The 26,424-nt window shown below is 28.8% G+C and overlaps 1 protein-coding gene across 4 annotated transcripts in view; it reads left to right on the top strand.

Moving 5' to 3' along the window:
• The window catches only part of LOC129965411 (centromere protein F-like), a 158,227-nt gene that overhangs the window by 17,799 nt on the left and 114,004 nt on the right, over window positions 1–26,424 (top strand). For all 4 annotated transcript variants that reach the window (XM_056079265.1, XM_056079266.1, XM_056079264.1 and 1 more), the window contains exons 4-7: window positions 2,078–2,285; window positions 5,770–5,843; window positions 11,985–12,075; window positions 12,289–12,413. In XM_056079265.1, the coding sequence (XP_055935240.1) occupies window positions 2,078–2,285; window positions 5,770–5,843; window positions 11,985–12,075; window positions 12,289–12,413 (498 nt within the window). The remainder of the gene's footprint in view (window positions 1–2,077; window positions 2,286–5,769; window positions 5,844–11,984; window positions 12,076–12,288; window positions 12,414–26,424) is intronic.

Raw genomic sequence — 26,424 nt, 5'->3', positions numbered from 1 at the left:
ACTCCCTAATAAATTGGTTAACTCCTCCTAGTTTGAAAATTGTTGGCCTTGGACAAAGCCATATGAGTCTCAGGAATATTTAGATTTTTTTTATTCTCAAAATTTGAGACTGGAAATGTGATAGCACAATTAAAGTTTTCCCTCCAACCCTCATGTAGCGTCTTACTCAAATGTTTTGTGCTTTGTAGTGAAGAGAAGAACTGACTTCGCATTTTGGTAGTCTCTTTTTTGACGAATTAAAAAATTGATACAAATCTCCAATTTTAATTACAAGATCACATCCAAAGTACTGAAATGCGTATATGCATTTAAATATATAATTCAATAGATAGTCATAGATTCAAAATTTGATACAGATATTTAATTCAGATGAAAAAATTGTTTATAAAATTTTATTCTTGTTGCTCTTTTGAGTTTTTTTGGCTCTCGTATTTACTTGTATTTGGACAAAAAAAACAGGTAAACTTTCTTTTGTTGAATTTCATCTATCTAACTCAAAGAGTTATCGGTTCTAAGATATGATAAAAAATGTTTTTTAAATTTTGGGAATATTTTTTAAACTGATATTTATCTGAAACTTTATCAAATTGATAGGAATTTTGATTACAATATTCTTTATGTACATAAGGAAATAAGACGTGGATTTTTAATTATTCCTACTTTTTGATTTTTAAGAGTAGAATTTATATGGAATCAATGAGGATGAAGTTCCAAGTACAAAACCAAGTTAAAAGACTTATTAGAGGAGCTTTTAGATGCAAAACTTAATGAAAGACATTATCATTTTTGATTTACCATGGGTAATGATTCATTTAAATCTTGGTTCACTGAAAGGACACAATGCATCTTCACTTACATTATTGACTAATCTTTTTTTATAAATCAGATATTGGCTTAGTCCTAAATAAAGGTCGCTTACTTTCGTTTATTTCCACAAGACTTCAGTCATTGATTTTAGTTTCAGAATTTCGTATAAATTTATATTTTATAAAACTGGGTACTGAATTTTATTCATCTAATACTTTAACTTTTTATTTATTATGGTCACTTGTTCTGTGAAATAAACGGGAGAGATCAAAAGAGACATATGTTTGACGTTAAAATTACTTACCTGGTTACATTTGAAGTAATTTTAGTCTATTATTGAAATTTCATTATGTCTACAATGATAGGCTTTTTTTCTTTCTTTTTTTCTTGAGATGAAATTTTGATATATTCTATTCATTGAAAAGGTTAATAGTTTCAGTGAATAAACAAACAACAATAGTAATTGATTATAACTCTTGACTTTTACTTTTATTTAGCTTTTTTCATAAAAAAGTATTTCTAAATATGTATGACATCACAATTACCTATCAATGAACACAAACTTTTCCTTCATTCCATTGTTATGCATTTTTCAGATTAAGTATTATATAAATTCATATTTGAAGCAGCAGCTTTAAAGTATCTTTTGTATTGTTACAAAAATAAATTTTTAAAAATGAGAAAATTTTGATTCTTTTTGTTAAAATTTACATTTGTGTTTCCACACTTCAAGTTAGTCAGGATTGTTTTTATTTTACCATTATAAGGTTTATATAATTTTTCACTGTTATATCAAATTTAAATTAATAGCTTTTACATGCTGCTGTTTTGTCATCATTAGATATTTAAAAGTTGCAAGTTATGTGTAAAAAGGCATTACAAATGTGTGCATTTTTATTTATTTACATGTACTTTTTTATCAATATGCAGTCAGTTCAATGTATATTTCTTATAAATTGTTACTTGCATATGCTGCATTATTAATATATGCTATAAATGAATTATTAGTACATAGTACTATTTACCATGTTTGTTTAAGAATGCAATTTAAAAAGATTGAGTGAGGAGCAATAAAAAAATTAGTTTTCACACTGATATATATATATATATATATATATATATATATATATATATATATATATATATATATATATAATTTACATTCTAAGATTCTAGTTTGGGTTATTTTTTTTAAAAGTATACTTTGAATATGTCTAAAAGAAGTTTTATAATTATTTGAATAAAATTTCTTTTTTTCTTCTTTAATAAGCTTCAGCAGTTAGAAAATGATCTGAAAGAATTGAGAGGTGTACGGGAGGCTACTCTTTTAGAAAGGGAACAAAAGAATGGAAATTGTGATTCAGGACAAAATGTAAAATTGCAAGAAACAAATGTTAATTTGCTTTCAGATTCCTTAAATGAAAATTCTGAAATAAATATTTCAGCAGAAAAGGGAAAAAACAACTATGCTCCAAATGGTGAGTTATTTTCTGTTCTTTATTGAGATATTAATTTTTTTCTTGCATGATATTTTTGAATAAATCATCAAATAACAACCAGCTATGCAAATTAAAAATTTAATTAAGGTAGATCATAAGTTTGATATGCTGTCGGAAGGTTGATATTAATAGGATATATATATATATATATGCATGTGTTTGAATTCTAAGAAATACTGAGCATTTTGCTATAATTGGAACCGTTGCTAAGTTATATTTTGTTGAACTGACTAAGAACCACATCAGTATTTTCCTTTTTCAATCCACTTTTCTATTTGAACAGCAATCTCTAAACTATTCATTTAGGTACCTGGTATAGTCCATATTCATTGAGAAATGTTTCATATTTCATATCCTAAAGTGTAATGTTTTGTTCATTTATTCCATATTTGACTCGTGTCGTAATAATTGGGAGTAATCATTTCTTAAAACATATTTTACAGTTTCCTAAAAAGAAACTTTGGGTACATTTCACTTTAGAAGTAAATAAATGCTTTTCTTTTTTTGTTTATTTGTCTTAGTGAGTATGTATTCCAAAATTCATTAAATGTGAGAGAAGTTATTTTTTGACCAGATTTTTAAGTAAAATGTTCTTTTTCTGTTTGAAGTTTATTTTCTACTTCTGTTTTTTGTGGAATCTGTTTTTTGATATTATACTGTATATTGAGAATTTTAAATATGTATTTATAAAAAAATAAAAAAAATAATGATTTTTGAGAATATTTATCAAAATTATTTTACCTTTTTACAAATATATGATTGACATATGTACATTTTAACCCTTTCTAGGGCCGTGGGAAATATGCTTCCCACCAAATTTATCAATCTTTGTATGAAATTATGTAGGTTGGCATAAGTTCTGACAAATTTTTTTAGTAAGTCAGAAATTTAGATGCTTCAGTTCTTTATCAGACAAAATGATGCGTCTTGATTTGTTACTTAATTATTAATTAATCAAATTAAATTTATCTAATAAACTAAATGAATCCTTTTTCTTAATCTAATTTCAAGTCTAAAAATATTTTAGCATAATGTGACTAGAAAAAAAATGGCCCTTTAAAGGGTTAAATGATGAGACCATTTTTCTGGATAATTCGCTAAAGTGAATGATTTTATACATTTTGTTTTGATAAGACTATATCATTTTAGAAACTTTTTGCCAATTTTATAATATTTTTTATTAAATGTCATAAAACTTGAATCAAGATAACGGTTTCGGTTTGAGTCTTGAGTCCCACCTATCCAGTGAAAATGTGTTAAATTGTGGTTATTTAATCTATATTATTGCCGATTATTTATATATATATATATATATATATATATATATATATATATATATATATATATTAAATGATGGGTTTTGAGAGAGAAGTTAATCTTAATGCTAACACATTACTTCTGAGAATAGTTTGATGCACCTTTTAACAACTTTTAAATAAAATGGAACTTTTTATAAATCAAACTCATCAGAGTTTTATCAAAACTGACCAAATCTCATTTGTCAAGCTTTCTATCACTAAACAGAATAACATATTACATTCATTCCAATCTATAAGCTCAATGTGACAATTTTTTGAGAGGGTTATTATTTTATTAATGCATTTTAGAATGCATTATTTTGAGGATGGAAGGAAAAGTTTTTGCAGACTATGAATCTTGGCTTCTTGCTTTTATTGTTCTTTAGTTACTGAGTTCTCAGTTAAATTGTCTTTCATCCACTTTTATAAACAACAATTTATACAGATTTTGTGATCAAGTGAAACAGTAGAACATGTTTCATTTAATCACAAAATCAATTATTCCTTTTTAATGTTTTGCTAATATTCTGTTGTCTGAACAACTTTTAGGTTAGGATCTTATTTTATTAGCTGACATATCTTAACATTTACCTATTAATACCTGTAATGTAGTTTAGGGGTCTCTTGGATTCATTTGTAGAACTTGTTTTGATAATAAATAACATTAAGACATGGTTTATGTATGAAAGTCATAAGTGAAGGATCTCTTACAGCCAAAACAAGCACTTTGCCTAATTTGAATTGCAATATTTAGAAAGCATTATTAGTCTTTACTTAGATTAGTTTTATTCACACCAATTTCATTCAATGCAGTTGTTTCAAAATTTTTAATAAATGCTTTTTCATAAATAGTTCCTACAATTTGTTTGCCAAATTTTTCAGAAAAGAATGATGTTACCATCATCTCTATTCAAACATTCACCTGAATATTTAAATGGTAGGATATAGAATTGTTTTTCTACATCCTAGTTTGCACTTGACTATTTCACCAAAGATTCCATTTACAGGTGTTGAACATATATTGCTTGCCATATTTACTGTGTATTTTTCTTATTCTTTGTTCACTTTCATTATTATTCACTTTTTAAGTTTTTACAATTATTAATATGGAACACTTTTTTTTTTTCAAAAATTTCATCTTGTTATTTTATGAAATTTAAAAAAAAACATAAATTAAACCAATCTGCTACAAATTACTGATATGCCAATTTAAAAAAAAAAATGTATATACTATAAAATAAAAGCAGATGCAAAAATCTGACTTTGAAATTAATGCTCAAAGAAAGCAAATAATTTTTTTTGAAATTCTAATATTGATAAAAGCATACAATTGAATGTCTTGATGTATTTATTTGAATTTCATCATAACATTAAAAACATTGTGAAAGTTTGTGTGTGTAGAGTAATTAAAAAGATAATTTTTTGAATTTTAAGATAATTCAAAATCATTTGTCAAATTTATGAAGATATGAACATAATTTTCAATTAGCAAGCCATTGTGATGATCATTACTTATCTGATGACATTAAGCATATTTTTATGCTCTATTAAACAAACAAATTCTTTTACCTTTTTTTTTACTCTGAATGACAGTTTTGGTGATAAGCTGAACCCTCTTCTGAGCATCTCTAATATTTTTTTTTGTGTTTATGTTAATTATTCAGAACATTGAATTAAGTGCATCTGGGAAACTATTCTATGAAGCAGTCTGAAGCATTTGTATAGCAATTTGTTTACATTTGAATGTTGCTATTCAACTGTAAGTAATAAGAATTATTTGTATACCATCTATGTTAGGGTTTTATTATATACTGATTTTTTTTCTATTATTATTGTGTCTCCATGGTCTGCCATTTAATAAGATATTTTTTTTTATAAAAGTAATGTGAATTTTTTCCTAAATTCTTAATGTTTTAAGTCTTGTGCTCAGACTCAAAATTTTAAGCATGGTTTCCAAATTTTGTTTTTCTGTTATTAGAATAACTAAAATGAAGTGATTTGATGTTATCAAAACTATAAATGCAGTCTATGACTTTAGAGTAAAAGTGAATTTTGTTGTAATGAATTGATTGAATAAACTTACGCTGCTGTGTAATTTTTCTTCAAGCTGCTTTGGTATACCTGTAAAACTTATCTTTAGTATTTAACTAAACTTTTCTTTCCAGAAAATGATCTACTTTTTTCATTGAGAAAGAAAATATCTGAACAAGAAAAAGTTATCCAGGAATTAAACTTAAAGGTGATTTATTTCATTCATACATTTTTTTAAACATCTGTTGGTTTTCTCTATTCTTTTAATTTTTTTATTCATTTAAAAATTCTGATATTTTTAATTGTTTTTTTTTCTGGATATGAACTGATAAGAAATATGTCCTAAAATGTAAGAGCATGCAAAATGCCTAGTTAGCTGTTTTGGTATATATTATGTGTTTTCAATTTTCCAATAACAGCCAACTTCAAACTTTGATTTAGTTTTTAGTATCTTGAGCATAGAATTTTTTATAAATTTGAGATGGAAAAAAAAAAAAAAAAATGTGTACTGATTTCTTACCACATAAAGACTTCAAAGCTTCTTTTTTTTTTTTTTTTTTTTTGGCTTATGTTATAATTAAAGAAATTTTTTAACAAAATATAAAAGTGCTTGCAAACTAATTATTTTGGATTCGTACCATGTCTGTTATTTTGTGTAATTGCTGATTATATAAAAATTAATAAAATGAATAAAATTAAACTCATTCAATATACAATTTAATATTAACTAAACAACTTTGGTGGCGACTTTGGGCGATGGTGCAATAATTATAATATTGCAGCAAATTAAATCCAAATATGACAAACACTTGAAACCGTTTCAGTAATCTGGCAAATGATTGCAGTGTCTAAAATTTATTTAAATTTTCATAATAACTTAATGGTGTGTAAATCGCTCAAAAAATTTTTTTCTCTATTAAGCAGATTCATATAATACATTTCTCTCATATGATTATGAACCAGTGTATTAGCATATTCTATTTAAATCTTTCCTTCTTTCAAATGGCAGCATTTTGCTAGAAATATAACTGCCATGGTCTTTTAATGGGAAAATAATTTGACCCCTTTTCTTATTCTATTTTAATAATTTTAATGTATTTATTGAATGCTGAAACTAAATAGTTTTTGCACTACAAAATATGAAGGAAAACTTGTAAGCAAGTTTTTAAATATGACATTTATATCAAATAACTGATTAACCAAATATTCAGATGATTTTGAAATTCAGCTCATTTCTTGTCATTCAGTTTAACTCGCATGGAATTTGATATAACATTTTCTTAATAAGAGATAGAGATCTGTTATAGTGCACCAGTTCTTCAGTTTCTCAAGGTCTGTACATAGCATAACTTCTTTTTGTTCGCAGCCGTCCATTTTGCCACCACTGAGCGAAGCAGTATCAACAGGTTTTGTTTATGGCTGACTGTTGTCTTTATCATAATCTAACCATATTACTTGCAAATTATTCGAACTTGCATCTTATTTGAGACAGCTGGCCCTCAGCCACAAAGTAGTCAATTTACTTGGCATAACTAAGAGGAAGATTTCCCTTTCTTCTCTCTTTGATTGTGGAATCTGAGTTGGAATTGCCGTTACTTCATTTTTCTATTCAAAGATATGAAGTGAAATACACTTTAAATAATTTTAATTTTTTTTTTTATTTTTTTCTACAAGATTGCTAGATTTTTTTTTATTAAAAACTGTTGTACAAAGAAAAATTGTCTAATAATTCATTGCTTATCAAAAATTTATGTATAGTATAAATATCTTAAGATGCATTAGTAATACACTTTGATAATAGTAATTTGCCTTGTTTTATGCATAGAAAGTTGAAAATTAATCTTTTTTTGTATTGTTTATTACTTTTTTTTGTGTATAAGTAATTTTTTATAAATTCAGCATGGAAAAATACCTAATAATTACCATAAATACTTTTTTTGCGTTTATCGTCTCAGAGTTCTGAAAAGAGGTACAAATTATTATGAAGTCTCCTTAGATTAAAACAATTTCATTAAAAGCTGAAAAACTCTAATGCATGGAGAAGCACGCTTGTGAATACTTTTAATTCTGAAACTTAATCTTAGTAGCATGAATTATAATTATATAACAGGCTGAATTACAAAGCTAATAGAACCTTGATGCATTTAATTGATCCAAATCTAAAGTCAAGCGTGCAAGTAATTGTTCGCCTTTTATTCTTTGAAGATTTCCGCATATCTCAAAGTCTAACATTTTCCAAGTAGACATTTGATGCTGAATGAAAATCAATCATCAATACCTAATTAAAATATGTATGATATATATCTAATGACATTATATGCGATAGCAGCAAATAACAATTCTGCAATGAAAGATATGTACCAAATACTTATTTGAAATATTTTCTATTCATTTATTTTTTAATAAATTAAATTTTGTTATGTTAGCAAAAGGAAAAGAATTATGTGTCATATAAACAAATTCAGTAGACTCCCACATATCAAACTTGATGGAGCAGATGATTTTATATATATACAGGATGTTGCAGAATTCGACCAACAAATTCAGAGGGGTAATAGTAAGCATCAGGGGGATAAAAAATCACCATACAAGAGGGGGACCAAACGACGTTTAGTAGGTGAAAATCGCAAAAATATAAAGAGGAGTCGGAGAACTGTTGGAAACGAAAAAAATAACAAATGGTGTTTCAACTATGATTTTTTTAAAAATGAAAGCACAATTTTAAAAGTTTTCATGCTAGTAATATGCGGATTTGATGATCTAGGGGGTCTTAAATTACTGAAAACGGAAAAGTAGTTTAGAACCCATATTTGCAAAAATATTAAAACTTGAAAAAAAATAAAAACTTGAAAATGTAAGGAATTTTATATTTTTTCAGTTGATGTAAGCGTGTTGTGTAGTTTTAAAGATATTCAAGAAAAACTAAAATGTTCGCACCCTCGATGCTTGTTTGCGAGTGAAGTTTAGCGACCATCCATTCTTCAATGTTCATTAATGAATACTTGCTCGATGCTTTTAATTTTCTCGATTGCATGGAAAATTTACATTCGGAAGGTTTCTTCTCAATTACCTTGTTCCTAATTCTTACATTCATAGGGCTATTCTCTTCGCCAGACTCATTGTCTTTTCGACGTCTGTTTATGCGATTTTCACTGAATAAACATTACCTGCGACCTTATGTTTTCTGGCAATTTTCATCTCCTTAATGTTTACTATAACCTCTAAATTTGTCTTTCGAATTTGATAACGCTCTCTGCGAACATCGGTACTGATGTTGCAGCGATATTTTCTAGTTCCCATTTTAGTTTTTCTTGAATATCTTGATAACTCTCCAGTTCACTTCACGTTTATATAAAATTAAAAAATATAAAATTCCTTACATTTTCAAGCTTTTATTTTTCTTCTAGTTTTAATATTCTTGCAAATATGTGTTTTAAACTACTTTTTCGTACTCGGTAATTTACGACCCTCTAGCAATCTGCATGTTACCTACATGGAAGAAGAAAAAAAAATCATAGTTGAAACACCATTTATTAATTTTTTACAGCTTCCAACAGTTCTCCAACTCCTTATATTTTTGCGATTTTCCCCTACTAAACGTGGTGCAGGGTTTTCTTTTATCTCTTAAAAAAAAAAGAGGAGCAAATAACCATTATTGACATATCAAAAAGTCTCATGAAACCATAATTGACGATTTAGATCAATGATTGATGCTGATCAATTGACTTAATTTTCTTGATTTTTTAAAAAAATATATAGATAACAAATATTTTTTCTTTACTAAAGTTAGATTTTATTTCATGAAATTATATGAGAAAAAAAAATGTACTGTTCATTTCTGGAGAAATTCAGTGGACCAAGTGGAAGTGGATTGAAATTTTTAAATTCTGATAACACCAGACTTGGATTATGTACAAAAAAAGCCCCCTCTTTTTAAGTATGTCATAAACAGTTACAATCTCAAAAGGATGAAATGTACCTTTCATAAAAATAAATGCATTGAAAATGAATTAAATAATTTAAAACAAGGAGCATAAAAATGAAAGAAATGGTTTCTTCTCTGCAGAAGGTTATGAACAAAGTAGTTGAATAAGCAAGAAAGCATAAATATTTCAATACGTAGCAGAATCAAATAGTTTTAGGAACTGACGTTTTCACTGGGCAATTAAAAGTGTAAATTTGAAATATTTTAATAGCACACTTTTTCCCTTTTTATAAAAGATTAATTTTTTTATCTGTCTCTTGTGTTTCCCCCTTAATTTGTCAATCATTGGCTGAAGTAATATTTACGATTCTTTTGGGGAAAAATTTTATTTTATTGAATTTTGTTTCAAATAAAATGTGAATGTGCTAATAAACACTTGTTAACTACTTGCATTGTCATCTCAAAAACGATGCTAGATTTTAAATTTTATCCCATTAATTGTAAAAAGAGGATAACAGATGTTGCTCTTTTCATTTAAGCACAAGAAAGATTAAGTAAGAAAGTAATGTTGTATTTGAAAATTAATAATGAATGTACAGGGTTAACAAGAAATAAGTTACCCACTTCAGAGGGCTTTAAAATGCGTTCTATTGGTTCAAATAAGATAAAATTTTAACTACAAATTATTCAGATGATGCGCTTTACATTTATTAATTAAAAAGTTTTAGTACAAAAATTCACCAATAGATGGTGCTGTAACACAACTGGCATTTATTTGCATATATTGAAAATGTTCAATATAATTTGCGTTACAGCCCGTGTCTATTACCATTTCTCTTTGGATAACAAGAAGGCGGATTCTGCACGAACATTAGTTTCTTCTCTGTTCATCATGCCTACGTTGCAAGAAAAAGCACTACTGGTAAAATTCTACTTCTAGGTAGAAGGGGGGGGGGATCCTGTCTTCCTGAGTTGAAAATGTTGCGACAGCGCTCTTTGAAGACAACAGTCAGTCGCCGCATAATAGTGTGAGTTTGCCAGTTGTTGCCCGTGTTCTGGATATGCTGTATTCAACTGTACGAAAAATCGTATGGCAGATTTTGCATTACGGGGACTTCAGTTCCTTGCTCGGATGGTGTTTGATACAACTTGGCCATGAAACATTCTGTGGAGTGATGAGGCCCCTTTTTACCTCAATGGGCAAGTTAACACCCATAGCTGTCGAATTTGGACAAAGGAAAACCCTCACGTTTTCCAGGAACAACCCTTGCATCCTGAAAAAGTGACCGTATATTGTGGTTTTACAGTTACCTTTATCATTGGACCGTATTTCTTTGAAAATCTTCAAATGGAATTCAAACCTGTTCTGACAATGGTACCATGATATGCTGAGGGATTTTGTAATCCCAACTCTTCTACAGCGTGGATGCCTTCAAGAGATCATTTTCATGTAGAATGGTGCATCACCTCATATTGATCGTCATGTAAAGCAATTGTTAATACAGCTTTTCACAGAAGCATAAGTTTATCAGCCGCCATTTCCCTATAGAATGGCCTTCTCGCTCGCCAGACAACACCTCTTGCGACTTTTGGCTGTAGGGTTATTTGAAGGACTATATCTACCTTAAAATGCCATCATCTCTACCGGATCTGAAGGGCAACATTCAGTGCCATATTCTTAATATTTCGGTAGATTTAATATGGGGTCATCTATAGATAATATGATTTACCGATTTGAGCATATTGTTGAAAATGAAGGACAATATATTGGGCAATTTTAATTTTACATTTATTTAACAATTATAAACCATATTAAATGGTTTTATGTGTATTACAATACCACCAACAGTGAATTTTTGTATTAATTTTTTTATTTAATAAATCTAAAGCGCATCATCTAAATAATATGTAGTTCAAATTTTATTTCATTTGGATTAGTAGAACACATTTTAGAGTCCTCTGAAGCGGGCAACTTATTTCTTGCTAACCTTGTATTCAAATTAATTATTTGCATTCTGATATCTATAATATGCAATTTTATGACCTTTGATTTTTTTCTTTCAGTAAAAATTGAAACTGTGTGTGTGTATGTTTTAATGTTTAAACATATGTTTCTCTTTATTGGTAAATAATTGCACAAATATGAAAAAGCATATCTTAATTAAGAATAAAAACTGATAGTTTTCAGTTTTTCAAAAGTAAGTACTTTGGCGAGTAAATTATTTTTTGACTGTATTAAAGTTTTTAATTTAAGTTTAGGCTAGTAAGTAATTGAAAGCATTTTAAATGCATAAAAAGTTAGATTTCTATGGACAGAAATATATATATTCTTTGTTAAGTATTGTTGAGATTTTAATAATGTTTAATTGTTATGCTGAAAATTGCGTATTATGTTGAAATAAATTAGATATTCTTTTTGTCTAGCTTGTCTCAATATCTGATAAGGAATGCAGCAAAGAAATTCTTCATACTTCTGCAAACATACCTGATAGAACACAACTGGATTCTTTGGAAGGTATTATGAGAATGAAATAGTAATTGGATAGAAATTAAATTGCTGAAAATGTACAATAATTGCATGCAATACAATTTATATTTGCTGGATTAATTTTCCCCTTTTTCTTCCTCTTTAGATAAAATGGCATTAAAAAAAATATTTGAGCATTTTTTAACATTGTATCGATTCCCTCCCCTAAAATGCATTTATTTTTATTTACTTTATTTCCAGTTTCTCCAGCTCTTAGAATTAAAAGTGTCTGGAATTCATTTACATTTACACCAGCAAAAGGAAACAAAGAAATTGTATTAGGGCATCATAATGATACTATTACTACTGGTCCTGTAGATGAAAAGGTTTGCTGTTTTTTTAATCTTTAATGGCTTCATTATAGGAGTAAAGCTCTTAAGTGAAGATATTGGTGAATTTTTTTTTTTTTGTATGATTAGTAAATAATTTCAATTGCACTAAAGCGAAAAGCATACAAATTTCTTTTAGGTTGTTGAGGATCAGTGCGACTCCCATTAATGATCTTGTTGATGTTCAAACTATAATTAGGCTTTTAGCATGTTTAATAACATTTGTAGTGTTTTTTAATCTGTGACAGAGTTGGATGTTTCAAATCCTGAATTAAATGTGGCTTATTATGATTAATGATGAACTAAATCCTTACTTAAACATGCTTCAGGGAATGAAAAGTCGATATAAAAACAGAAAATTAGAACACTTATTGACTCAAACTACATGAAACGGTATTTTTTACGTCACTTAGACTGTTATTTCTATTAAATTTATGTGCTTATTCTTAACGGCTTAGAAATTAGTTGTTAGGCCCAAATTAGATTGGATACTAATGTACACATTAAACCATGTTTGCCTTAAACAACATAGAATTTTTGAATTATACAAATCTTTTAATATATGTCATTTTATATTATATAAGTCACAAAAACTTATTTTTAGCTAAAATAAATGAAAAAGAATGTTCCATTCTTAATTTCTTACAAAAAAAAAAAAAAAAAAAAAACCTGTATTTTTCTAAATTTTAGGGTGCATAGCATCGTGAAAAGTGCTGAAATTTGAAAATAACTTTTAAGCACCTTAAAAGTACTTAATTATGAGGAAAGATACTTAAAAAAAGTGCTCAATTTTCTCAAGAAGTGTGAAGAAAGCTTTTTGTTTTGTTGTGCAGGGGTGTTTGTGCTCCGGGGAAACCCCGGAATTCCGGGGATTTTGAACTTCGATACCCGGAAATTCCGGGGATCGTCGTTCAAAAGGAAGTAGGAATAATAATGAATTATTTATTTTGATCTGGGCGATTTTGTTTGCTTTGAAAGCAGAAAACGCAAGGTCAGCGTGTGTGGTGAAAACTTTTCCTTTCTTTCTCCAAAGGCAGTGATAATGCGTGAAAAGGGGGAAAAAACTTCTTTTTTGTTCTTTCCTTATTGCGAGTTATGACTCATTCCCCCGTTTCTCGGACATTCTCTTCTGGATTCTTTTCGGCAAGTAGGCGTGGCAGAAAAAAAAGGGAGAGACTTCGCGACCAGATGTGCGATCACGTGACTCTGGGTTCAAAGGTCTTATCTCTCCTGGCGTGGCGCCAATAAGTAGAGAAGGGGGATTTTTCGCCGTATTAGCTATTTGTCATTGATCGCTTCGCAACTTTTTTTTCTCCGCTGTGTAAAATTTTCGTTTCATTTATTGATGCACGTGTAAATTTTTCGTTTCTCTTATTGAAATATTTTTTTATTTATGTACGCAAGAGAATTTCACTTTGAAATTTCAGCATATGAAACAGAAATTACCCCTTAAAAATTCATATCTAATTAGTTTTACAGCATTAGATTCAGAGCTAAGAGGTAAAACCAGTACAATATTAGCTTTTGAAAAATTATCATCTTTTATGTCCCATATTTTTAGTGATAATGAAAAGTCAAAAGTAGAAGCTGAAATAAGGTTATACCAGAGTGATATTGATATCACCAAAGAAATGCTCTACACATCTGATGAAAGTGGAAATCAAGTCAAGTGTACAATTGATAAATATTGGTCTAAAGTTTTTAATTTAAAAGATGATTTCACAAATGATTATAAGTATCCTACATTGGCTAAATTGGTCAAAGCCTGCCTTAGCTGCTTCCATGGCCCATTAGTGGAAAGTGCATTCAACTTAATGGATACACTTGTCACTGACTATAGAACCTCTCTTAAGATTGATTCCCTAGATGCAGTGTAGACTATTAAATATGATTTAATGGCTTCTAAAGAAACCTCATGTGAAAAATATGGCTAAAAAAATCCAATGACTGATCCAATTCACAAAGATCTCTTACTGAATATGAACAGAAGTTGGAAAACATATCAAGAGGACTTAAAAACATGTATTTCAGATGAGTCACCTATAAAAGTCTCTGAAAAACCTTCTACATTAGCAGAAAAGCAAACTGCTTCTACCTCTGCATGTGCAGTTCTATAGGAAATTTCTTCAAATGTAAATGAGGAAAATAAAAGTCAATCTTCCTGCAATTATGAAGTTCACCACAAAAGAAAGACAAGCCCACAAACATCAGAAAATAAAAAAAAGCAGCAGAAATTAGATAATTTTTTTAAAGAATTAATTCAGGTAATTTAAAATATTTGCATAAAATGTAGTAGTTTATATGTTTGAAAATTTATGGTTATTAATTTTGCAAAAAAAGTAATTCATTGAACTTTTATAATTAGGTCATTCAATATTTCATAATTGTAATTTTTCATTTCTCTCCCCCCCCCCCCGCTTCTCGAAACTCCAAAATGCCGGTAGTAAGTCCGTAAAAGTTTCAGGGGATTTTTTGGGGTCCCACAAACACCCCTGGTTGTGTTCTTCCACAGGTTGAATACAATAATTCGAAAGCATGGTCATAAAAGCTTGTTTACTGCATGTATCAACAAAAAAAGGGAGGAGGGGAGGATTTGGAGAAAGTATCCAAGAGTTCCAATACATAAGATAACATTTAATTTTTTTTTCTCTCCCTTTCTTCAATAATGTATATTGCCTTTTATTAAAATGATGGGATAGTTATTCGGAAGGGGCAATGAGAAATATGCATTATGCTGTAATTGTTGTGATTCAAAAAATATTCAAACTTCTATTTTTAGTGTTTTAGATGTTGAAGAATTTATTTAAGTTATACCTGGTAAGTATATGTTTAACATTTTATGTATTGTTAAAGAAGAATACACAGATTTATCTAATCAACTGAAAATATTTGATGCACCAAAGAGAACATGGCAGAAGTTGCTCTAGAAATGCTTATAGTGAAAGCTCTTTTTACATAAAATTCATTTATGTATAAAAATCATTCGATCATCATTCTTATTAATATGTGTTTTAAAGCAATCCTTTGAATGCATTATTGAAGGGATTTTTCTGTTGTATATTGAATTATAATTATGTTAATTAAATGCAGTATGCATTTTTGTTAGTTGATTCCATAAAATTAGTATAAGATTTTAACTTGAAGCCATAAAGTTTCAACGATCGTGATTTCCTCAGTAATGTTTTTTGAATGTCCCTATTAATTTGAAAAGTATTATTTGCTGGATCAATCTTGCCGAATTCTAGTTTTTACTAAGAGGGGGGAAAACTCTGCTGAATTTGGAACTTAAAAAATTTTAAGAAAAAAAAATTAATAACTTCAAAACTTTTTTTTTTTATTCTATGGATTTTATCATTTTATAAGGATTATTTGTTTTTTCTTTTCATAATTCCTACAGAAATCCCCCCCTCCCCCACCTAGTGAAATCTCTCTTAAAGACTTGTCCTGATTGATAGAGCTATGTACAGCATTATCATTTAAGTTAGCAACATAAAATTTGGGAAGTTATTTTGAGGATATTACAGGTTGACTTAAAGCGAATTTTTCAAAATTTTAATTAAAAAATAAGCGCCATAATGTTTTTACCGGAACATCAAAGCATATTATCACACAAACATTATTTCAATACTCTTTTAAAGACAATGATAAAAATTTTGTTTGAGTGAATGCAATTTTTAAAGTTTTTACTTCATGAACTTGTTTCTGTTATTTATGAAAACTGGGGCTTAATAAAGCATTTTTATTTCTTAAAAAAATGTTTTTAAGAAATAATAAATGTTTGTTCCTTTATTTCTTAAAAAATTTTTTTTCTTTAATTTTTTAAAAGTAATTATTTTTGGTTAACAAGCAGGTTTTAATTAAATTTTCAAAACGTTAAATATTAAAGAAAATCTCTTTACTAAATTTCAGAAGTAAGATGCAATAAGAGAATGCTACTATTCTTTTATATTCAAAAATATGTCTTGAAAGATCTTGCCAATCTTATGATGATAACCATTCCTTAATTGACATTTAGTTATGTAAGGTTTCAAATAAAATTGCTAAGTAATCGCGAGTTAGTTCAGGAGGAATATTACTCTTTCTATCCCATGCATGTTGAATTTTATTTGTTGTTGTATATATAAAAATCAAATAGAAAATTTTTGGTCATGCAATACTTCTACATTATAGACACTTTCAGAAATGATGTATCCATTTAAATAAACTGCTAATTTCGAAAAATGTTGAAAAACTCAGATCTTAATTATTAATCTTATTAAAGTTGACTTTTTGATATTGATAGTTTTATCACTTTTATGTTTTTTGTCAAACAAAAAGACATCATTTGTTTTACAATAGAAAACATTGTATAAATACAGAAATAAATATTAAAATTTAAAAAAAGCACATTTCAAATAAATTTTTTAAATAATTTTAAAAACGATTCATTATTATAGAATAGAAAACATCATGTTCTTAGAAAATACACAATTTACGTATATACAAGGGTGCTTAATTTTTTTGGCTAAAGTACTTAATTTTTGCAGCAGTTTCTCGTCGTGCTGCAAGAATTAGCAATCTTTTAATTTCACCTTTTTCCAATTGATGGCAATATGTTGATAAAGACTAATAATGTGCTAATGCAGATTAAATCTTATTTTTATGTTATGTGAAATATATTATTTCAATGTATAATATATTGGAATGTATGCTTAAAATGTTGTTTAAAAAATTTATTAAAAATCAAAAAAATAAATTATATGAAAATTAATAGGTATCACATAAAAGATAATTTTTGAACTTTCATTTGATGTACAAATAATTTGTGCTGTAATATTTCCAAAAACAATCTTAAACTACTAATAATGAAAAATAAAAAGCCTACCAAAATTTTGTGTTTAAAATTTATTAAAAATTAAAAATTTCATTTAAATTTATTAAAATTTTAAATAGATTTTAGAAAAACTTTGAATTTTTTCATGTAAATACCAAATGATTGTATCAGCTATTAAGAAATTAAAATTTACCATCTGTGTTTAAAACATATTTGAAAAAATTGTTTGAAATGATTTTCCATTCTATTAAATGCAAAGAATAACATATGGCAAAATTAATATTTTATGTTATTATTTTTTTTTATTATATTGAGAAAAAAATGTCTTTTTAAGAAACAAGTTCCAGACAATTTTTTTCCCCCTACGATATAAATAAAAAATCAAATGATAAATTCTTACTTTTTACCATAAAATGCTATTATTTGCATTTAATTAAAAGAACAATATTTGCAAAAAATAGTTAATTTCTTCAAAAATGTTTAAAATACCGAGGAATTTTCAATTCTTCCAACTAAATACATATTTTTGGCACTTCCTAAAAATACGAAGCTTTGCAATAATTTAAACTATAACAAGTCTAGAATTGCATATTTTTATAATATTTGTACTTTGATATTATTTTTAATAAATACAAAATTTTTCCATAGAAATATAAACATTATCTATGGTTGCTTCAATATATAATATTTTGTTGTAAATGAATTGTAAAGTATGTATTATGATCATCAAAAAAATTCAAACACGATATTTTGATTAAATTCTTCGTTTCGGACCTGCCCAAATCCAAAAAACATTTTTGACATTATGGCTGTTTGTCAATCAATTTGTTTGTGTGTCTATAATAAAGACAACTTAAAAACGCTTTGAGATAAACAAATAAAATTTCGTGTATGATCTTTTCACCAAATATGTAGATTTCCATTAAATGTTAGCAAAATCTGTTCACAGGTAGCCTGTCTGGCTGTTTGAATACAGATGGATTCAAAAATTACAAAATGAAAAGAGCTATGTTAGTCTCAAATTATTCATTAGAGATTAGTCTAGTGGTTGACCACCTGTTGGTCCGTTCTTTCTTGTGCATTTACATATGATAATTCATAAATGCGATAATCAAATCAATGAAATCTGTTATATTGTCTTTTGATTATGATTGTATTTTCATGTCTGATTTTGGTGTGAAGTAGTCTGCAAAAAGACATCCAAAACATGTCTTCTCAAAATAGATTCATACTAAAGTAAATTGTAACTACTTTGCACGGTGTTAGTGAATGCTATTCAAAGTATACGTGGCTATGTCCAAGGTCCACAATAATGAATTAGAGGTTTTGGGAAGACCATTCCTGTTGATTTTTGTCTAAGGATTGAAAGGAATTTGAAAATATTAACTGCGATGAAAAGGAATCTACCTTTGCCTTTCAGCTTGTCTAGAGGATTTTTTAAAAATTAATCTTGGAATGAAGGTCTTATCTGGTGCATTTAAAGTTATTCAGTTATCACATAGAATGAAAGGAAATTAATCATTTTTAAACATTTATATTAAGCTGATCGCTTTTATATAATACTGCTAATAATAGTTTTACTTTATTTTTTATTTTATTAGTTTTTAAATTTATATAATTTTTTAACTGGTTTTAAATTCAAAATAAGGAGGAAAAGTATGTTTTGTAGTTTTAAAAACTTATTTTCAAAAGTGGCAACATAGATCATGTTAAAAAAAAAGTGAAAGTTAGGAGTTGTAAATTACTTTTCTGCTCTTAACTTCCAAGTAGTTATAGCTACTGAAAAACAATTAACAAAAGTAATTGCAATGAGATGCTATTTCACCTATTCCTATTTTTTAACCTTAATTTGTTAAAAAGTTATAGGGAATTCAAAATTTCATCCTCACCACCATTTCCAACCCCTTTGAGCTCAATTGTCCATCTACAAACTCAACCAAGATTTTTTCTCTCCTCAAAACACATTCAGTGAGATTAGAATGTTACTAAGATAAAATTGACAAAATGATATATGCATTGGAATATGTTTATATGTATAGTAAAATATAACTTTTATTATATTTAATACTAGCCGCCTTTGGCGACTAGCTAGTTCGCCAATCTTAATGTTCGTTTAAATTTTAATAATTAAATATTTTACGCAATTCCTACTTTAATAGATTCTTCATCAAAATATTTTAAAACTTCAAATTTTGATAGTCACATAATTCACTCATAATATTATAAAGGCCTTCAGTCATGACGTAATATGTATCTCTCTAATTTTCTGTTAGTTCCCGTAGAATTTATGCTTTAAATTAAAGTGGAAAGACTTAATCTGCAATTAATATAATAATATTTTTTACTGAAACAAAGCATTTTTTTATAATATGATTACTGATAACAGAGTCACTGAGCGTTTAAACTTTATGGGCACTAAAGAATATCTTTCTTAATTTATGTAATATCTCAAGAATGTGTCAACAAAATTTTCTCAGATTCATCATGAACAGATCGATTCATTAACAGTGTTTCATTTTAAATGCATCAAACACTAAGAAAATAAAATGAATCGTTTAAAATAATCGGTCGAAAACAGGTTTAAAAAATACTTAAAAAACGAAGTACTTAAAACTATAAGCATATACAAAAAAATATATAACTAACATAAATACAATTTAATTACAAAAGCATGCAACTAACCTAAAAATAATTGAAATCAAAAATCGTCCGTTGATAATATTGTCAACAATCAGAACACAATGCGCATGCGTGAATTTTCAACGCCACTTATGGTAACGCAAAGGCGTGAATATTTCTACGCCAGTTGGGGTAACGCTATACAGATTAAACATTTTTAATTTCCTTTATTCTGTGTTATTTTAATTCAAAAGTACTTCAAAATGAATCTGAAAGATCGATTCATTAACAATGTTTAATTTTAAATGCATAAAACATTGAGAAAATAAACAGAATCGTGTGAAATAATCGGCCGAAAAATGTTAACCCTAGCCTCATTTCTGTTGGGGGGAAAAAAAAAACTGAAGCCTTACTCATTTGGCATTTGAGTACGGCGTTCCACCCCAACACCGTGGGGAAAATGGAAGATTTTTTGGCGGGAAAGTTAGTTTTTAATTAATAATTAAAATTCTAATTAAAAATAAAAAAAAAAAGGGATTCCAGGTGCACTTTTCCGATCTCTAAGGTATGCATGTACCAAATTTGGTAGCTGTAGGTTAAACGGTCTGGCCTGTAGAGCGCCAACACACACACATTGAGCTTTATATAAGTATAGATATAATATACTTTTAAACAAGAGTGGTTTTGGGTTCTAGGGATCAAGATTGACGGGACCGAAATTTTTTCGAAGTCATATTATAAGAATCATTTGCAATAAGTAGTCTTCCTTTAAGGAATGTACCTAATATAAAATGTAACAAATTATAAGTATTTCGGAAGGATACTTTAGGTAAAATTTGCTATTTAATTGACTTAGACTAATATTATATTTAGCCTCATTTCCTTGAAATAGCTTATTTATTAAAAACATTGTTTTTTAATTCCATTGAAATTTTTTTCAAAGTAAATTTTTATGTTTATTTATGATTGAACATTGCACTGGAGTATTAGAAACTTGGAAGGGATATAAGTGACAAACTGCTTTCATATATGGTTAAACGTATTTCTTTAATTAGTGCTTTTTTTCTTCTCTTTGTTCAACTATTTTTATGATACTGGATGTATTTGCGTGTCTGATGGGTTTTTTTGTCACTGTTTTTTCCTTAATAAACTGAATAAAAATAATTTCTTTCAATTTTAAAAAAATTATTTTTAAAATTATTTATATTTAATGCTATATTAATATATTTCAAACTAAAAAATAAAAAGTAAAATAGACTAAATTAAATATTTGAATTAATTTATCATGGATGTTAAGAGTCTGATAACATCTGTATCTTTTTAAGATATTTCTTTGATAGTTAACAAAAATAGTGATATATTTTTTAGATAAAAATATAAAGTTTAAAAACATTTCTAAAAAAATAAACAAGAATGTCAAAAATTATGTATTATTCTAAGCTCTTTGAAGCAATATATTTTTGTTGACATGCTGTTGAAAATTTGTTATAAATGTTAAAATTCAAATGGGTAAATTCTAGTTTTTTTTTTATTAATATTGTGTGAAGTATAACACAAATAATGTTTAATTAAATGTTTTTGTGGAAGTCTAATGCAAAATAATCTAGATAATTGTTGCAACATTGTATGAGCAACCATTTATTTACTTTTAAATATTGAGCAGTTTTGGATTTATAGCTATGCCAAGAAATCACAACCCTTTATTACTTTCATTGCTACTTCCACATTATAAGTTAATCTTATAATTTTATAACAAATGTCTATAATAGCCATTAGTCACTATATATAAGAATGAGGTAGTCATGTTAGTATGTGGTGTATTGCTTTAAGGACAAATATTGAAATATCGCAGCAGCTGCAATTACAAAACTGCAGTTAGTAATTTATTTTATATTACCAATTTTTTGTAATAATTATTTAGTGTGAAATATTGCGAGTATTACATATTTTGAATGTTAGCATTTTTTTTTGTGTTATGATTTTTTTAAGATTGTTAAATATTGTGAATTATTTGGCTGCATCCATTTTATGATTAATGCTATATGATTTATGTTAATACTTTATGATTAATACTTCAAATTGTTATATTTATAATGGGAGGATAGTATTTATTAATCTAGTTAAGCATAATATTTCACATTTAATTCACAATTTAAGAATGAAACACCATTAATCTTATTTAAGCATTGTTTTCCCGGTATCATGCAAAAATAGGATGACGTGAAATTTTATGCATGCAAAATGTATTTTAGTTATTTATTTCAAGAAAAACGAAGTCACTTTTAGTGAAATATCATTTATTTAAAAAGCTTTCGATTTATTTAAAAATTCATATAGATATAAAAACTATTTCTAACCTTTCAAATATGCTAATTATTGGTTATTTTAGAATATGGCTTATTATGGCTCTATCAATGTAGGAAGTGTTTATGTCCTACATGCAGCATTAGTAAAATTTATTTTTTATAAATTTCAAAAAAAAAAAAAAAAAAAAAAAACTTTTTTTTTTTTCTTTTTTTCTTTCTTTTTTTTTTTTTTTTTACATCAAACTGATTCAAGCTGAATATCGGTAATTCTGAATATAGCAGAAGACTTAATTCTTTCATGAATGAAATAAATTTCCTACATCGATAAATATTTCTAAATATGGAATAATTCCTTATGTCAGTTTTTGTGAGTTTTCAAATAGACTGGCAAATATTTGTAAAATTCTTGCATCCCAGCTTTACTGAAATCTAAATAACACTAGTTGTTGTTGTTTCCAGGTGGCGCTATACCACCTCCACGAAACCAAAGATCTCTAAAAAGTCCCAAAACAATAGCATATCCCTTAAAATCTCAAAAATCATAAAATTTAAACATTTAAGAATATGATTGGGGGAGGCTTGATCTGCCTTGCACCAAGGACATTCAGCAAAGATCCTCCATCCGTGTTGGAAGGTGAGGAATTTGGTGTGTCCAGCCGTTTGCTGTTTTCTAGAGATATTCAGGCGGTGACACCAACCATGTCTCTTACCAAAGTACCAAGGGTGAGCAGGTGGGACTGTCCAAAGTGCACTTGACTCCATCTTTTTGATAGAGGAGATTACAGAATAAGTTAGTGTTGCATCACCATGAAATATGTCAGCTAAGGCAGTCTTAGCTAAATTATCCGCTATCTCATTACCATTTAAACCAACATGTGAGGGGACCCATTGAAAGTGTATAGAGTGTTCAGCGGAGAGCCTGTCAATAAGGTCTAAGATATTCATGCTAATCTTCGCCCCCACTTTCATTCAATGAGAAAGGTGCTGTATCGAGACACGACTATCCGTTAAAATCGAAATGTCTCCGAAGTCAATTTCAGAGGATGTGTCGATATATTGAAATTCCTTATAGATTGCAATAAGTTCGGACCTGAATACAGAACATTTGACAGGATTTCTAATCAAAATATCAGTAGCTCTTTCAGGGTTCTCAACGTGCACACCACTTCCAGAAACACCACCATCTCATTTACTGCCATCAGTGTACATTTTCAGAGTCGAAGATGGAATGCTATGAATTGTTTCTAGAGACATTTGTCTAGTAAATTCAAGTAATTCTGACTTTCTGCTAATCTTGGCCAAGAGATCAGTATGGAAATGAATTTGATCAGGGCCAAACTTAAAATTCCAATAAGGCTTTAAGGAATGTTCTTCCATATCTCCAGAAGGTAGACTCATCTCTTTTGCGAAGGAAAAAGTAGTGTTTCTTTAAAAGCTTATTATTATGCCATGAATGAAGATAAGCAGAACTTCTGTGCTGATCATTGTAGTTAAAGAGCTTGTAATATTTTGAAAGGCAGTAACTTCTCAGAGAAAGAGGTGGTAAATCACTCTCGTACAGTACAATATCATTAGGGCAGCTATTATAAAGGCCAGTAATTATTCTTGAAGCACTAAATTGCACTCTTTCAAGTTTGTCTAAGTAAATTGGGAAACCATACTCTAGAATTGGTCTGATCAGAGAGATGTAGGTGGTTCTCAGTGTATTAGCATCTGCACCCCAGTCTCATCCTGAAATATATTAACACATTGACTGCCGCATGACGCGCCAGTGCGTTACAGATAATGTGTAATTGTACCAAACCATCTATGTTATTATATGAACCCTTCTCTACTACAGTCAGGAGATAGCAAAGAAGGGGTCATCTAACTGGATACAGGACCCGAATATTGGGTGTGAGTCATTTCAGCGAAAGTGTTAAGTATGTTGAGTCTTTTCCTTCATTTATTTACACGAGTCTCTATATGAATACTGCTCAATATCTCTTGATTGAGAACGTAGCCCAAGTATTTGGCATTTATTGCATAATTTAATTGACAGCTATTCATAAAGACACTTGGTTGGTAGTTATAAAGTCGTCTGTTGGTAGTAAAGAAAGTAACCAAGGACTTTTTTATTGAACATTTATAAATCCCCCGTGTACCACAAAGTATCACACGGGGCTTACAGAAGTAAGTATGTAACACATTACAAAAAGAAAAATAAGAAAATTTAACAGTTATGAAGGATTACATATGTCAACAATAAATTTACAGAAATTTTCAAAAGCACTTCTAGTGGAAATAAGTTGGTGAAACTCTGTAGGCCAATTTAAATTCATGTGCTTAAGAGCCAGTCTTAGGATCTGTCTTTCTTTGACAAACTTGGAACATAGAAGGAGCACATGTTCAACATTTTCCTCCCCACCAATATCACAATCGCAGGAAGATGACGGAAACAAATTAAATTTGTACAAGTAACTTTTAAAGTTACCATGACCAGTTAGAAATTGGGTTATTTTGTAATTAGTATAAAAATGATGGCATGACAGTCTCTTATTAATGGATGGAAAAAATTTCTTTGTTAAGCTCCCTTTATTTGAAAGGAGGTATTCTTGATTCCAAGACTCCACCATTTTTTCTCTCGTAATCTTCTTGTAAAAGGATTTAGGAATATTAACGTCAATGTCGATTTTGCGCTTAGTTGCAGCTTTAGCAAGCCAATCGGCCCGCTCATTTCCATAAATGCCCGTGTGTCCACGAACAAATGCAAAAACTATTGAGATATTTTTATCTTTCAGGCTTTTAATTTGCTTTTGGATTTCAACGATTATGTTGTTAGACGAAGAAATACACTTCAGATAATCCAAGGATGATAGTGAATCGGTACAAATAAGATAATCTGAAATTACACTATTTTGTTCAGCGATCCATTTGATGGCGAAGTTTAAGCATAAGAGTTCAGCTGCAAAAACTGTGCATTCATCACGAATTCTGAATTGAAAGTGCTCGGATTCAATACCACCCCTGAAAAAAACAAATGCGAAACCAACTCTACCATCAATTTTACTGCCATCAGTATAGCAAATAACCGGAAAAACATCCTTGATTTTATCACTAAATTGAATAATATTGAGAGCGGTTCTCTCTGAGGGATGAGGTAGAAAAGGTGGAGACAGAATATAATCATAATTAGAGATGTAAGAAGCAGAGAGATTTTCCTCATAGGCAATATTATGAAGAATAACAATATCAATTGGAGGGAAGCCAGAAATTGCATAAACAGACTCGTAACTAATGGTACGATATCCGCGTATGACCCGCAAAAGTATCCTTCTTTGTATGCGTCGCAGATATTTAGAATTCACCTTCCTTTTAAGCGCTGCACCCCAAACTCTAGAACCATACATTATGAAGGGTTCGATCCCTTGTTTATAAATGAGCGAATGTACGTTGGAATTAATACCAAACGTGTTGCGTGCAATCCGATTTAATCCACGCTGCAATTTCTCACATTTCTCTGATACGTAAATTAAGTGTTGCTTCTACGAAAATTTACTATCAAGAAGAACCCCAAGATATTTCATTTGCTTTACCATAATCAATGGAGCTCCGTCGAAATAAAGCTGAAATGCATCATAGCAAACGTTTCGTTTTTCAATAGCCATGACTCTGGTTTTTTCAGGATTAAATTCTAATTTAAAATCTTTTGACCATTCGGAAGCGAGGTTCAAAATTTCCTGTACGTGTAGGAATGTCGCTGGAAGATCCTTACTTTGGAAACAAATTAGGATGTCATCAGCAAAAGCTATGATGTCACAGCAGGCCAGATTTTTAAGTTTAGATAGATCATTGATAATGATATTCCAAAAAATAGGTCCAGATACTGATCCCTGAGGGCAACCCCTTTCAAGACGACGGATTGCTGAAGTTGAACCCAGTTGCATTTTGGCCATTCTGTCATTTAAAAAGTCAGCAACAAGTGAAAAAATGTTAATCGGAATATCCGCTTTTTTAAGGAGATTCAGAATGCAAGGCCACCATGCATTGTCAAAAGCACCTTTTATATCAAGAGAAACCAAGATTGAGTGTAAATGTTTCTTTTTACCTCTCTGAACAATCTCATTCAAACGTAAAAGAGCGTCTTCAGTACTTTTTTGAGGGGTAAAACCATACTGATCACAAGAAAGAAAGTCTCTACGGCGCAGGTACCAGCATATCCTGTTAACAAAAAGTTTCTCTAAGCATTTACCAAGAGCCGGAAGTAATCTTATGCATCTAAGGTTATCCA

This window comes from Argiope bruennichi, chromosome 4 (assembly GCF_947563725.1).
Source record: "Argiope bruennichi chromosome 4, qqArgBrue1.1, whole genome shotgun sequence".
Taxonomy (NCBI): Eukaryota; Metazoa; Arthropoda; class Arachnida; order Araneae; family Araneidae; genus Argiope; species Argiope bruennichi.
This window is presented reverse-complemented; position numbering and strand designations above follow the sequence as displayed.